Source organism: Mustela putorius, unplaced genomic scaffold, assembly GCF_011764305.1.
Source record: "Mustela putorius furo isolate JIRA1106 unplaced genomic scaffold, ASM1176430v1.1 tig00000242_pilon_pilon_pilon, whole genome shotgun sequence".
NCBI classification, from domain to species: Eukaryota; Metazoa; Chordata; class Mammalia; order Carnivora; family Mustelidae; genus Mustela; species Mustela putorius.
In genome coordinates this window covers 5,719,573-5,734,102 of record NW_025421325.1, presented here as the reverse complement: position 1 = coordinate 5,734,102, position 14,530 = coordinate 5,719,573, and the positions used below count along the sequence as shown (strand labels likewise).

At 41.4% G+C, this 14,530-nt stretch overlaps 1 protein-coding gene across 8 annotated transcripts in view; it reads left to right on the top strand.

Annotated features, from left to right (window-relative positions):
* TRIM2 (tripartite motif containing 2) overlaps positions 1–14,530 on the top strand; it is a 113,952-nt gene that overhangs the window by 52,741 nt on the left and 46,681 nt on the right. For 5 of the 8 annotated variants that reach the window (XM_004758084.3, XM_045078310.1, XM_004758086.3 and 2 more), the window contains exons 2-3: positions 8,150–8,334; positions 11,918–12,155. In XM_004758084.3, coding sequence (XP_004758141.1) covers positions 8,150–8,334; positions 11,918–12,155 — 423 coding nt within the window. The remainder of the gene's footprint in view (positions 1–8,149; positions 8,335–11,917; positions 12,156–14,530) is intronic. The other 3 variants (XM_004758085.3, XM_045078309.1, XM_004758087.3) reach the window with 1 other exon arrangement.

Genomic DNA, 14,530 nt, shown 5'->3' with positions numbered 1-14,530 from the left:
GATTAGATTTTTATTACTTGTCTTCCATTTTAATGTGTATTCAGCTTATTTTAAATAGAAAGTCCCCCCTCCCCCAATCCCTAGCATTTCTCTGTTGGGTGGGAAGATGGGGATGAAATTTTTTAGTTACAGGATTCCTTCCTCCATACTCCAGGGGGGAGGAAAATGTGAGATTCGACCCTTCCCCCACCCGGTCCTCTGTCGGAGAACCCTGGGGTTGAGGGCTTCGGTTCCCAGTTACCATTGGAAACCCATTCATTCATAATGCATGGCTCTGACCCTCTGAATTCTGAATGCCATTGATGTTCAGCAAATATGCAGAAGATGATTTGTTTTTGTTTTGGGTTTTTTTTGTGTGTGTGTTTTTGACATTTTTTCCTGCTGCTGAAGTAGACTCAAATCTGGGTGGAGTTCAATGGTAGCTTTACACAGGAGAAAAAAAGAAATCCTCTGTCTGAACCGTAGGTTTGCTTCCTGAAACACTGGATATGATTTTTCTGACAGCTTTCTCTACCAGTGTGCCCCACCCTGTCATTATTCCTTATTTTGGGAGGGTAGGAAAGCAAGTAGAAAGGTTATTTATTTTAAGCTAAATACTGAATGTTAATAAGCAGATTTCTGCACCAAAAGGTAAAATGATATTTCTGTCTTAAGGTAGATTCAATGTCACTGCTTTAAGGAGCAGACCTAGATTCAGAATGAAGCATTTTAAAAATTATTAGTTTGTTTCTTTGGCTTCAATCGGATTACTGTGGTTTTATTCCTTGTGAATAAATTGTTAATGGTTTTGTTTATTATTATTATTTTTTTTTTTAGATTAGAATACGTAAGGAGAGGCATTGTTTGTCCAGATTCTTAAAATGATTTCTTAAGTACTAGGATTCAGTTCTGCTTAGTGTGAACCTATTTTTTGGTGCCTTTCATTATTTTCGGGCACTTGCTTTAGCAGCATAGGTCCTAACCCTCTGTAATGTTAAATAATGCACGCCCCTCCCGAGCAAGCACACAATGAGAAGTTTCATGTGTGCTGTGAAAGCAGGTTTTTGTTACAAAGACATGAGTAGTGGCCTTTCCTAAACCTCTAAGTATTTCTTTCCAGTTTTCTCCTAGAAAGACCCAAGTGATTTGCATTGGAAAGGTTAAAATAGGACTGAATCTACAAACGTTCTCTGATAGAATGTGCTTATTTCAAGAAGTGTGAATGCATGATATATGTTCCACATATTTTAAAAATGGAGAGTAAAATCAAACATATTTTTCACCATAGTTAATATTATAATCCTGAGAGGACTTATTTTTTTAACTTATATGATAAAAGCTTCGTGGATTTTGTTGCTTATGAAATACATAAAAATATTCATTCTTTGTCTTACTAAGAATTGAAAATGTACTTCATTTGGATATTGGAGACATTAATTTCTCCAGACTTATGAATTAATTGCTACTTATGATTAATTGCTACATAGTTATAATTTCTTTGACTTAAAGATAGATTCTTCTATCTCCTTAAAGTCAAAGAAATTATAACTATGTAACAATTTAAAAAAATTTAACCTAGGTTTAATCTTTAAGACTCCCTTGTGCTTGTCTTCCTTATCTCTTGATTAAAACTAAGATTTTAACAAAATATTTGTATGTATTATTGAAGAGAAATACTTTCAAACTTTAAAAAATTTGCTGCCAAATTATTTACTCTCATAGTTCCTTCTTTTGTTTAAAAAATGTGACTGAATTACTTCTAATTGTGGCATAATTATAATTTGCACACACCTGTGATCGCTTTTTTTTTTTTAAATGTCTGATGCCATCTGTGCCCTTTATTACTTATGTAAGGGTTTTAGTGTCAGAACAGAATTTGTTCTATAATGGGGTTGGCTATTGGAGTTCTCTGAATATTATTATTGTGAGGATTATCTGAAATGATCAGATCAGGTTTCTTCCTCGAATGTGGAGGCTTGGATTAAACCGGAGACTGAGGTAAAAATGAGCCCAGTGTAATTATTCAAAGTGCACCATGGAGGATAGCTTTATTACTGCTATCTGCGTGCTAGTCTTTCTACTCTCTTTTACTTTACCCTCGCCTGCCCTCATGTTTGCAGTCGCCTCCATTTCTCCATTAAGTGCTTTTTATTCTTCTTGAAAACGTATTAAGGTAAACATTTATTCTAATCAGCAATAGAATTAAATAATGTACTTCCTATCCACCAGGGGCAAAAGGGGGTTTGCTGTTGTGTGGGACTATGCCTTGTGAGGTTCTGATGTGGAATACATTTCTCTTCCCCTTCTTGCTAACCTCACCCAACTCCCAGAGTTTAGAGCCTTGTCCGTCCTCTGCCTCTTTTGTGGTCCCAGAATATGCAGCCTCCTTGTAGTCCCAAAGGCGAGCAAGGGAGGAGGCGTGGCAAGGAGAGAGGAGATCCCACTGTCTTGACTGTCCCAGGGCCCTGTAAAATGAATGTCAATTAGCTCGACCACTTAACACTCCATCACACAGATCCCTCCTTCTGCAACTTAGAAAACCCAAAGCAGATCTTAAGAACTGACTTCATGGTGTTGCAAAAGGTGAGGACTTCTATGAAGGAGGCAATGGGAAACAGTTACCTAGACTAAGAGGTGGAGGAAATAGGTATAAATCTCCTAAAGACAAGTTGGGGACTTGGCAAAATTCAGCTTCCCTATGGTAAGACCCAGCAACCTGAGGAAGCTGTCATACATCTGATCCTGGAAACAAGAGGAACCCTTGGAAAGCTCGGGCACCGCCTTGCGGGGAGACGGAAGTTAAAGCAGAAGGCCTCCTGAATATACACCCACTTATCCCCAGACACACATGTTATGCACATACTATCAGAAAAGATATTGCATCTGGCCTTCTAATTTACAAAGTGGCCCATTTGGGATAGATACTTGATTTAACTAGAAATAGGTCACCCTGTTTTAATTTCACTGAAGATTGTCCTCCTTTCTTTCTTCTAGTCAAGTCCTCTGTAACAATGCAAATTCAGTTGCAGGTGAATAATAATATGTTCATAAATTTTGAAATCTAAGAATACTTGTTTCTCTAATCATGTTTTCACCTGTGCTTTGAGTTCTAGGTACTGCCTGTCCTGGCAGGTAAAAGATAGAACATTGTGAGTTACAGATAATCCTAATAGTTTGAGATTTTCTTTCTATAAATCCACCGTCAGATTTTTAACTTCTTGGGAAGCTGATTTTAGTGTGTCTGCACCATCGTCATTGGTCCAAGAATAGCAAAAATGTAACATTGCTAATAGGTAAAGCCGGCTAAGTGGCGACAAAGAGAAGCAGTCACCCACAAATGGCATAAAATTAAATAGAAATGGAATCCAAGGCCTTTACGATGGCATATAATCAAATATGCTGCCTCCTACCCGCAAATCACATGTTCAACCTTTATTTTCTAAAGGAATCTTGACCTGTTTCCCAACCATGTTTCCGAGCCCAGCCAACAAGTTGTCACCAACTCTCTCCCCTTCTCAAGACGAGGGCTTTCAGATGGTCCTTGGTCTTCCACCCTCCCTTCCTGCTCTTCCTCACTTTGGTGTCAGCAATAAAACATTGGGATCATTTTCTGATCTAAATGGTATAATCTGGGGTGGGAATTGTGGTCTCAACCCTAGAATTATGGACACAGGCATTTTGCTTTTGTTTCCTCCCATCCTCTCAAGTTCTGCTTTTCCACTTGGTTGTAGTTTCCATCAAGTTCTAGGAGATTTGAGAACGTGTGCCAGGAAAAAAACCAGAGATGACATGAAGCAAGAAATGCAGAGATGGGGTTTTTCTATGCCCCAGGATTCTGTTACACGCCCATTGCATTGCCGTTGCCCTCAAAAGCTGTTGGGTTGGCACACCCCACTAATGAGGAATTTATGTGTCAACCTTAGATTTTGTATTTCCTTGCGGAGGTGTCCTCAGTGGTTCTCAATTTCTTTTCTGCATTTGTGAGTGTGTTAAGGTATGTCCCTGACTATTTACCCTCCGGCTGATGGCTTATCTTGCTAGAGATTAGATGATCACCCGGGAAGGCAGGTAATGTCTGATGTCAAATGAAAACATTCACGTGACTGGTGACAACCACGCTCTTTGTCGTGTAAGTCAGCTCATGCCACTCTTTTCTGCTACTGGGACTGAGTCCATTCCCATGGGACACTTGACTTGTTCAGTTCCTTCAAAGAAAGGAGTGTCTGTCACGTTCCAGGAACAGTTCTAGGTGCTGGGACTTCTGCAGTGAGCAGTCAGACAAAAATCCCTGCCTTCGTGAATCTTACATCCTGGAGACGGGGAGGAGCCACTGCGCCAGATAAGCATATTACGTACTATAGTGGAAAGTGACCAGAGCTACAGAGAGACACAGAGCAAGGACAGGAGGTAGCAAGTTCCAGGGGATGGGGGGGAGGGGCTGTAAGCAGTATTGCTGTTGGTTTTCCCCTGACAAGGAAACTCAGCCAGTCTCCCCACTCAGGGAGAGCTCTCATGGCTGGTTAATGTCAACAGCACACTATGTGGGCTGTTTATATAGTTTAAAAATGGCTCGGCTTGCCTCCCCTCCTCTGCTACTTCTTTTCTATTGGCCTTTTGTCAGTATGTGAGGTGCTAGTTCCTACATCCAAAAGGACTCAGGTTCCTTGAGAGACAGAAGTCCATCCGTGGTAAATTTGGGGTGCGCCCCTCCAGAAACTGATTTTGCGAGCCTCCAAGAAAAGTCATTTAGTGTTCTGATCTCTATCACGTGCTTATTTCTGCTGGCCTTGTGAGTAAGAAGGATCTCTGACACTTCAGAGACCAACATGGGGGAAAGGAGAAGAGCCGAGAATCTAGACAACTATTTATTGCTTTTCTAATCAAAACGACCAGAAACTGGTAGGGCCCAAACTCTGTGATTAAAGGCTGTCATACATTGTATGTGTATTCCTTGTGGTGTATTCAGACTGATGGAGAGCTTCTCACGGTGCTTATTGGCACATTCTGTGCCTCCATTTTCCTCAGCACATTATTCCTTTAGGAGCAGTCAAAGTGACTTTCTGTTGCGGGTATCCAGTTATACTCGGGGAATGATCATTACCCTGGCAAAGTCTCAGTTTGGGGACTCTTTGGGGTTTGGAAAGCTTTGGTGTTGATTCTGAGAGTCCTGCAAATCCAGATGTCTTCAACAAGTCACTTGTGACAGATCAGTAATATTGTCATGATTTTAAATCAGTGTTCAGGACTAAACTTAATTTACCGTATAAATTAGCAATACTAACAAGGACTTACTCTCACCCACTACAATAATGATCATAAAATTAGGATAAAAATTAGAATGAAATGTTTTTATTTCAGTGTTGAGGATAGAAATGTCATTTAGCCGACATATATCATCTGATTAAAACAAATGTTTTTTTTTTTCCTTGCCGAAACTCTAAAATTCTAAGATTAAAAAAAGACTAAAACCAATATGATGTGTTCTCTCTTTTTTCAATACTCAGCATGACTGATTATTTCAAAGGGCAATATGAAACTCAAAGGGCAATATGAAACTTTTCAAAAGCTATTAAAATTAAAATTATTTTTAATTGATTTTAACTGAAGTTCATATGCTTTTTTTTTTTTTTTAATGTGAAATATTTCACAAATTTGGGCATCATCCTTGCTCAGGCCAATCCTTGCTCAGGCCAATCAAGCCAATCTTCTGTATCATTCCAATTTTAGTGCTACTGCAGTGAGCACCCGATAATTTTTATCTCTCTCTCTCTCTCTCTCTCACACACACACACACCCCGTACTGGAAAGTGTTAAACTTGTTTAAGATTAGGTATCAGATAAGGCATAAGACTTGAAATCTGAGCTTCTGGATTCACTGATTTTACTGGATGACCTTGGGCAAGTTATTTAAACCCTCAGCTTGGGTTTCCTTATCTTAAAAACAGACAAATCCATTCCTTCCCTTTCCTATTTTTTTTTTAAGATTTTTATTTACTTATTTGACAGAGACACACAGAGAGAGAGAGAGAGAGAGAGAGAGAGAACACAAGAAGGGGAAGTGGGAAAGGGTGGGGTAGGCTTCCCTCTGAGCAGGGAGCCTGATGTGGGGCTCTATCTCAAGACCCCAGGATCATGACCTGAGCAAAAGGCAGACGTTTAATGTCCGAGTCACCCAGGCGCCCTCCCTTCCCTATTCTGATGTCACAGGGATGTGGTTAAAGAAAAGCAGATGATGTGCAACATTTTGAGCTCCTAAGAGATAAGCCACATTTAATCCAATCAATGAATATCATTCTCTATGCTAGTTCTTTGGGGAGACAGTTTATGAAAGAGCTAGCAGATAATGCGGGCTAATTAGATATGTCACACAGTGTTTTAACAAATGCAGAGAGTTCTACTTGAACGTGACACTCTTGTATAGCAGGTGCTTTCACAAGGTTCTATCTGTTTATTAATCATGCTCTTTAATGAGCTTATCTAGAAACATAGAGTTGAAAATGGATGTGTCGCATATGTAATTATACTCAAATACATATAAATAGTAGAATTTTCTTAATAAAAGTTGACATGCTTTTTAAAAATTTGGTGATTTGGTGGGGAGAAGGAACTATCATTCGCGTTTGAAAAGAGTTTCCATTAAAAAATGTAGAATTGTTGATTCTGTAAATGTGATTTGATGGATTGCCCAGCTTTAAACATAGGGTCCAGACCACACTTAAATTCTATCACTGAAGCCTGTGAATTAAACTGACAAAAAGACTATCAGGAGAAAAAGGTGTACACATTTTATTGGTAGTTTGTTTTTCCAAAATAGTATACATACTGTATTCTATGGATGTTTATTAATTTAATATTTTAAAGTGTTACATGCATGCGGGCTTCACAGAAAGGAAGTGAAAACCCAAAGAGGCAGATCGACCTGGGAGCTTATGTACTATTTTAACAAAGGATGACAAATTGTGGAGAAGTGGCCAGACAAAGGGAAGGGGGGTTTAGGAGCAGTACATTGTGGGATAGTGACCAGGAAATGTATGGTACATAAGGGTGTTTAGTAAGGTTTGTTACACAGAATCCCCTCCCGTGCTATCTCTCGGGATGATTAAGTCTCCTCTTTTTCGTTTGCGAGAGTGGGGCTTCCTTTACAAATGGGGAGTCTATGCTCTGTTTTGGGGAAGATGGGAGAGGCAGAGTACCCACACCCCCTTTCCCTCTCCCGCCAACCCTCCGGCCGCCCCATCATGTTCCCACCATGTCTCCTGATTTCCAATCGCTCAGCTCAAAATAATCCTTATGTCAAGATGGCGTATTCCGGAGTGACATTTTGATCCTCTCCAAGCACAATAGTCGGGAAAACATTTTATCTTAATGAGACTAATACTATTTAATATAGACCATATATTTTTTAACATTTTATTTATTTATTTATCAGGGAGAGTGGGAGAGCGAGCAAGCACAAGCAAGGGGAAGGGCAGGCAGAGGGAAAGGGAGAAGCAGGTTCCCTGCTTAGCAGGTAGCCTGATGTGGGAATCCAAGTGGGGCTGGATCCCAAGATACGACCTGAGCCAAAGGTAAATGCTTACAGGACTAAGCCACCCAGGTTTCCCTAATACAGAATATATATACAAGGTTTTATTTATTTATTTCACACACACACACACACACACAGAAGGAGAGAGCAAGCACAAGCAGGGAGGGTGGCGGGCAGGGGAGAACCAGGCTCCCCACTGAGCAAGGAGATCGACGTTGGGCTCCATCCCAGGAGCCTGGGATCATGACCTGAGCCGAAGGCAGCCGCTTAATCAACTGAGCCACCCAGGCGCCTCACAGACTATATTTTAATAAGACTGTAGGCATATAGTCAAATATAGTCATGAATGAAGACATGAACCGGCAGAGCTATATAAGTATTTATCCCCTCAACTGTGTCTGCTTTGAAACCTGGCAAACATGCCTCTTTAGACAACACACTTCTTCTAATTTGTTTCGTTTGCATGGTGAGCATGTGGCCATTTTACTGATTTACAAAATCAACAGGCATTGAGGGTTGGTTATGGTCATTTTGAGGTCACCGGCATGGACTTCTCCTGTATTCATAGCACAACGCCTGTAGGGAATGGACCAGTGATTAATGCGTACTTACAAGTTATTATGTATCTTTCCTGTCTGACAGCAGCAGCGTGCAGGGTCAAAGACAGCCGGCCTCCCATGTCAGTGGTCTAGGATGGCCAGTGAAGCCACCAACATCCCAAGTCCTGTGGTGCGCCAGATTGACAAGCAGTTTCTGATCTGCAGTATATGCCTGGAACGGTACAAGAATCCCAAGGTTCTCCCCTGTCTGCACACTTTCTGCGAGAGGTAAGCCTCCTTTGTCCCCAGAGAAGAGAGGTTCACAGATCGATCTCTTACAACCCACTAAAGGGTTCTTTCCAGAAGTCTCCTTTTACCTGGGGGCACAGTAAGTCCTTTGTGCTTATGATAGACATCTAGAAACATAATCATGGATTGCCAATAATTTATTCTATTTTAAATCATTATAAGTGAGAGAAAGCAATCCAGTAGCTATAGATTCATCTCCCCAGGACTTGGAGCATTAAATATTTTAAAATTTAAGATTTTTCCTTTGTTCTTTGTCAAACAATTTTTGCTGACCACAGTTCCCTCACAGAGGATCTTTGGTGAGGGCCAGTTAAAAATCTGTTATTTCCTTCCAAAGAACACATCAGTAAGATACCTAGGTATTGAGGAGTTAGTTAAAAGGGAGTGCTTCCTCTCAAAATACTTCAGAAGATGTATATACTAAGGGACATAGGATGTTTCAGATGAAGAAAAGACTGTGTGTATGAAATAATTATAAATTACCTGAATATGCAATTTGCTATGTATGAAAACACATTTCTTTATCCTTCTTGAATAGTTTTTTCCATTGAGTTAATCAGTTATCAAAATACATCTTTACCTTCTTATTTAACTTAGCATGTAAGCAATTAAGCATATAAAGTTTGTAGGTAATAAGGTTGTATTTTTTTCCTTAAAAACAAATATGGTAATTAGGTTTATAGCATCTTGTTAAATACATTTTCTATTATTATTAAACAGACATAATTAAAATGTTTAATTCTTATTATAGAAGAGGAAATTGGCATTTCCAATGGCTTTAAATCACTGCTAATTACATTTGCCATCAATTTCATATACATTTGTTAAAGGTGGTTTACTTTGGAAGATGTCAGTTGCAACAGAATAACCATACCTTCCAGGCCATGGATAGAGGGAGAAGGTGGATTTGTTACTGGTCATTGTGGGGTTTTGTCTGTTTGCTTTTTAGAGGGTTATTTTGGGGTGTGTGTATGTGTGTGTGTAGAGTTTTGTTTGTTTTAGTGGTGTTATTTAGGGCACTAGCACCTTTTACTTTATTCATTTTATACTTTGATGTATGTACGTTGTAATTCATATTCCAAAATGACTAAATGGAGAGTGATTTTTCCCCACTTAATGGGTGTATCTAAAACATGAACACCAGCTAAATGTCCCTCTGCCCCTGGGCTTATGTTGGTACGATCATTATTTGATGTGCAGCAGTTGGCCTCTTTCTATACAGCACTGAGGGCCACTCAGTCTGAGCTTGAATGAGCTGCCCTTGCTCAGTGCCCAGCCAGGCAGTTGTTTGACTCCCATTTACTTGCTCTGAGAGGTAAGAAGCAACACTTCTGGAACGCCTGGGTGGCTCAGTCGGTTAAGCCGCTGCCTTCGGCTCAGGCTATGACCCCAGGGTCCTGGGATTGAGTCCCACCCCAGGTCCAGGGAGCCTGCTTCTCTCTTGGCCTCTGCCTGCTTGTGTGTGCTCATGCTCTCTCTCTCTCTCTCTCTCTGATAAATAAATAAATAAAATCTTTAAAAAAAAAAAAGAGGAAGAAGAAGAAGCCCTCTTGGTTGGGTCTAGCCCCATCCACTTCGGTTCCTCCATCTGATGGCTGGTGGTGGAGATTTTCAAGATCCTATCACAAGTCCCTATGTAATATGCGGAATGAGTTTTGAGAAGGTCACTATGGTTGCAATATGGAGAAAGGTTAGAAGATTTGAGGGTGCATGATAGTGTACAGAGCTATTCCGAAAACCCAGGAAAGGATGTGTAAATCAGATAACAAGAACTGGAAACATTGGAAGGTATTTAGGCATTTCCAGCCTTCAGTGGTGGGTTGGATGTGGAAAATGGACATTAAGGAAATGACTGTTTTCAGCACGGCTCCCAGTACCTGCTTTGCCTAGATGAATGGATGGAGATACTGCTCATTGAGAGAGAAGAGGACCTGATTTGGGGGTAGAACATAGCTTTGGGTTTGGACATACCAAGTTTTAGGACCTGTGAGACGTCTAAGGGGAAATTCCAAGAAAGCTGTTGGTGTAGAGATCAGGGGCTCAGAGGAGACATCTGTGGAAGAAATAGAAATATGGGAGTGTTGTACGTATGGCCATGCATGTGGATATGATGTCCCTGGGAGACACACACAGACTGGCTCAGCAGAAAAGACAGAGCACATCGGAGAACCAAGTACGTGAATTGTCACAAACAAGGGAAGATAAAGTTTCAAAAGAGAATAGCTGGGAGGCAGTGGGTCAAGTCTGATGAGTGCTACTGAGAAAGGAGTAAAAAATGTCTATTGTCTGGATGTAGATGCTCTCAGTGACCTTAGCAAAAGCTGTTTTGTTTCTGGTATTGATTCAGAGATAGCTACTTCTGGGACACAGGAAAGTCAATTAACCTCCTTGATGTCAGTTTCCTTATGTACATAGTAAGAGGAATGAGACTAGATCAGAGGTTTTTAAATTCCACTTGGTGGAGCAACAGGGAAACACTGTGCATAGTAGTTATGGAGACCGTAGGTTCTAACGCCCGGTTGTCTGGATTTGCACTGGGTTTGCCCAGTGCCCTTTTCCACTGGAGTTCTGAGAGCGACTTCTCTTCCCTCTGCCTGTGTTCCTTCATGTGTCTAAAGTACCTACTCCATGGGGTTATTGCAAGTACTTTGAATCTAGTGAGCAACACATATGTAAGTCATTATTAACAATGCATCTTGCTAATTATATGATTGAGTTAATCAATTGCCTGTTGAGTAGAGGCGAGAAAAGATCATGTTGATGTGTCTCTGGGTGTCCTATCCCTGCTTCAAACACAGTATTTTCCCCGGGATATGGTTTTCTTTTCTTTCTTTCTTTTCTTTTTTTTTTTTTTTTTTTAAAGATTATTTATTTATTTATTTGAGAGAGTGAGAGAGAGCATGAGAGGGGAGAGGAGAAGCAGACTGCCCGCTGAGCAGGGAGCCTGATGCAGGACGCGATCCTGGGACTCTAAGATCATGACCTGAGCAGAAGGCAGTCACTTAACCAACTGAGCCACCCAGGCACCCCTCAGGATATGTTTTTAACATCTGAGATCTGCTTATGCATTTGTACATAAAAAACATTTCAACACCAATGGAAAATTTTGACCCATTTCTCCCCATTGTAAAAGTCCACAAGTCTGTGAACACGACACTGGATATTCTTCAACAGTGCTTCCCAACCTTTCATTGTGCATAAAGCCCCCCGAGGAGCTGATTCAAGCAGACCCGGAGTAGGACCTGAGATTCTGCACTTCCCTCCAAACTCCCTGGAGAGGCCAGTGCTGCTTGAGCATGGCAAAGCTCCATGGAACACCACCAGAGTCAATGATATTATGCTTCTCCTTGAGCTTCATCACTAATCCCATCAGCTGACAGCGCCCATGGGAGTTGGTTCCGGAAATCCTATTTTCCTAGAAAAGGAGACTCAAGTGGGAATTTCTACAAAGGAGCCCATACAGGTGCAGAGGATATGTGTGCTACCCGTGAAAGGAGGTGGTCCCATTCTAGCCCATGAGCCCCTTGTGCTGACAGTCCCCCTGCTTCTGCCCCCGTGACAGGTGCCTGCAGAACTACATTCCCGCCCACAGCCTCACCCTCTCCTGCCCCGTGTGCCGCCAGACCTCCATCCTGCCCGAGAAGGGGGTGGCCGCGCTCCAGAACAACTTCTTCATCACGAACCTGATGGACGTGCTGCAGCGAACGCCGGGCAACGACGCTGAGGAGTCCTCCATCCTGGAGACGGTCACCGCGGTGGCTGCGGGAAAGCCTCTCTCTTGCCCAAACCACGATGGGAATGTAAGTGAGTGCATGGGGGCATGGCCTGGCTTCCAGCTGGGTTGTCTTCAGGCAGTCAGAGGTTAGGCGCTCAGAACTCCATCCCGGAAATGGGCAGTTAAAAGGTATTCTTCGCAAAGCTCAGACTGTTTTGCCTGCTAATGTGCTCTGATCAAATGCATGTAAATAATAAAATCAGTCTTCGTTGGGTCTAATAGCACCCAGGAGACAGACCCATATTTGCAAAGTGGGTATTCTTAGACCCACATAAACATCTGTAGAGTAAATTATGGATAAAGACTCAATAATAGATAAATTCTCCAAATCGAGAATGATGATTAAAATGTTAATTAATTAGAGTTCTTTGTTTTTCTTATGAGGGAAATGTTTCCCATGCTCCATGAAGCCCTAATCCTTCATAATACATAGAATCTGAAAACGTGTGAATCCTTGATAATAGGTTATAGATGAATTTCAAACATATTTCCTGCTAGTAGCAAGCATAACTATTAGAAACCTAGGAGGACCCATGTGTACCATCAAATCACTGATTCACAATAGCTCAGCCCCTTGAAGAGACTGCATTGCCTAAGCACTGGCTTTGGATTCTGATTGCCTGGTTCAAATTCTGCTCTTCGACTTCTTCCCGGTGTCAGCTCTGCCAGGTTTATTAAATTCTGTGACTCACATCCTCATCTGCAAAAAAGAAGTAGTAATAGTATTTACTGTGTGGGATTACTTGGAGAATTAGATGTTTAAGGCACAGAAAGCGTCGTAGTAAGCTCTTGTTAAATGTTAGCTATTGAAATTATTTCTTATCAATGACTTTATTCCTTTTTTTCTTTATCATGGCCACTGCAAAAGTATTAGAAACTGCTTATAATAGAAGGCCTAGAGATAATAAAATCACTATCAAGCAAGCTATCAATTATTATTGTTAGAGCAGAGCAATAATTATTAGCCATAACTATTACTTATTTACTTCGTTTCGTACCACTCTCTCTGCCCACTACACCCCAGCCTCACCAGCCTAGAACTTGCCAAGTAGTTTCTCACCCTGGGGCTTGACTGTTCTTTAAGCTTTCTGCCTACAGTGCTCCATGCTCCCTCTCTATGTGGCTAGCTCACTCTCATCCTTCATAATTCAGCTCCAATTTCTTCCACACAGAGCAGTCTTCTCTAACTGCCTGGCTGAGGCAGACCACCTCTGACACCCAGTTCCTGGGCCTTACATCACTTTCTTGATTTCCTTCATGCCATTCACTGGGCTCTGATTGCCTACATCTGTGTGTTTGCTGGCCAGTTGATCCACTGGTGTTACTTTTAGAAAGTGAACTCCAGGGGCGCCTGGGTGGCTCAGTCGGTTAGGTGCCTGCTTTCCGCTCAGGTCATGATGTCAGGGTCCTGGGATTGAGTCCTGCATTGGGCTCCCTGCTCAGTGGGGAGCCTGCTTCTCCCTCTCTTCTCCACCCGCACTGTCACTCACTCTCTCTCTCTCTCTGTGTCAAATAAATAATTAAAATCTTGAAAAAAGAAAAAAAAGAAAGTGAACTCGAGAAGGGCAGGGACCATGTTCACCATTATATTCCTAGCACTAAGCACAGTGTCTTATACATGGAAATATAGAAATAAACAGAGGCCATGTATTCTGAACTTGCTATAGCAAAGAGTCAGCCACCACCGCTTATGTTTTGGCAGAGACTCAAAGGCAGGCAGAGGAATGGGAAAGCTCTCCAGGAGACAAAAGGGAAGGCTTTAGGATTGCTCTGACTGGACTCTGTTGGGATGGGGAAGCTGGAGGCAGGCTAACTAGAAGTGGGGCATTGCATGTGACTGGCTAGGGGTATATATTTGGTTTTCTCTGGTTAATATTAAGTGGAAGTGGGGACAAATTTACAGAAGCTCTCCATAATCCATTCCTAGCCATTTGGGGCCAACTGTCACAGATGTTATTGCTTAGCTTTTTGGATTGTTAGTAGAGATAGTATTCTGTAGGAAGTAGCAGGCTGGCTTCCCAGCTTGTTTATTGAAGGTAAAGGGGTTGCTTTCCTGGACAGCACATGGGTTAGGGTTCTATTTTTATATATGATCTGGCCTTTGTCCATTTGTGAATTCAGTCTCTTAGAAGTCAGTCGGTACATATTTGTTGAATGAATGCGCCAGGTACCATGCTTGACTTTGTGCACACCACTCTGCAAAGTAGGTATTAGATACCTTCATTTTATTTATTTATTTATCTGGTTGTCTTGTCTATTTCTTTTTAGTTACCTCCATTTTATAGACCAAGAAACTGAAGTTTGAACAGTTTTAAGTCCCAAAGCTGATTGACACATCGTAAAATCTAGACCAGGAAGCAATAAAATCCTAAGCTTTTAGGTAGCCAAAATAAGAGAGAC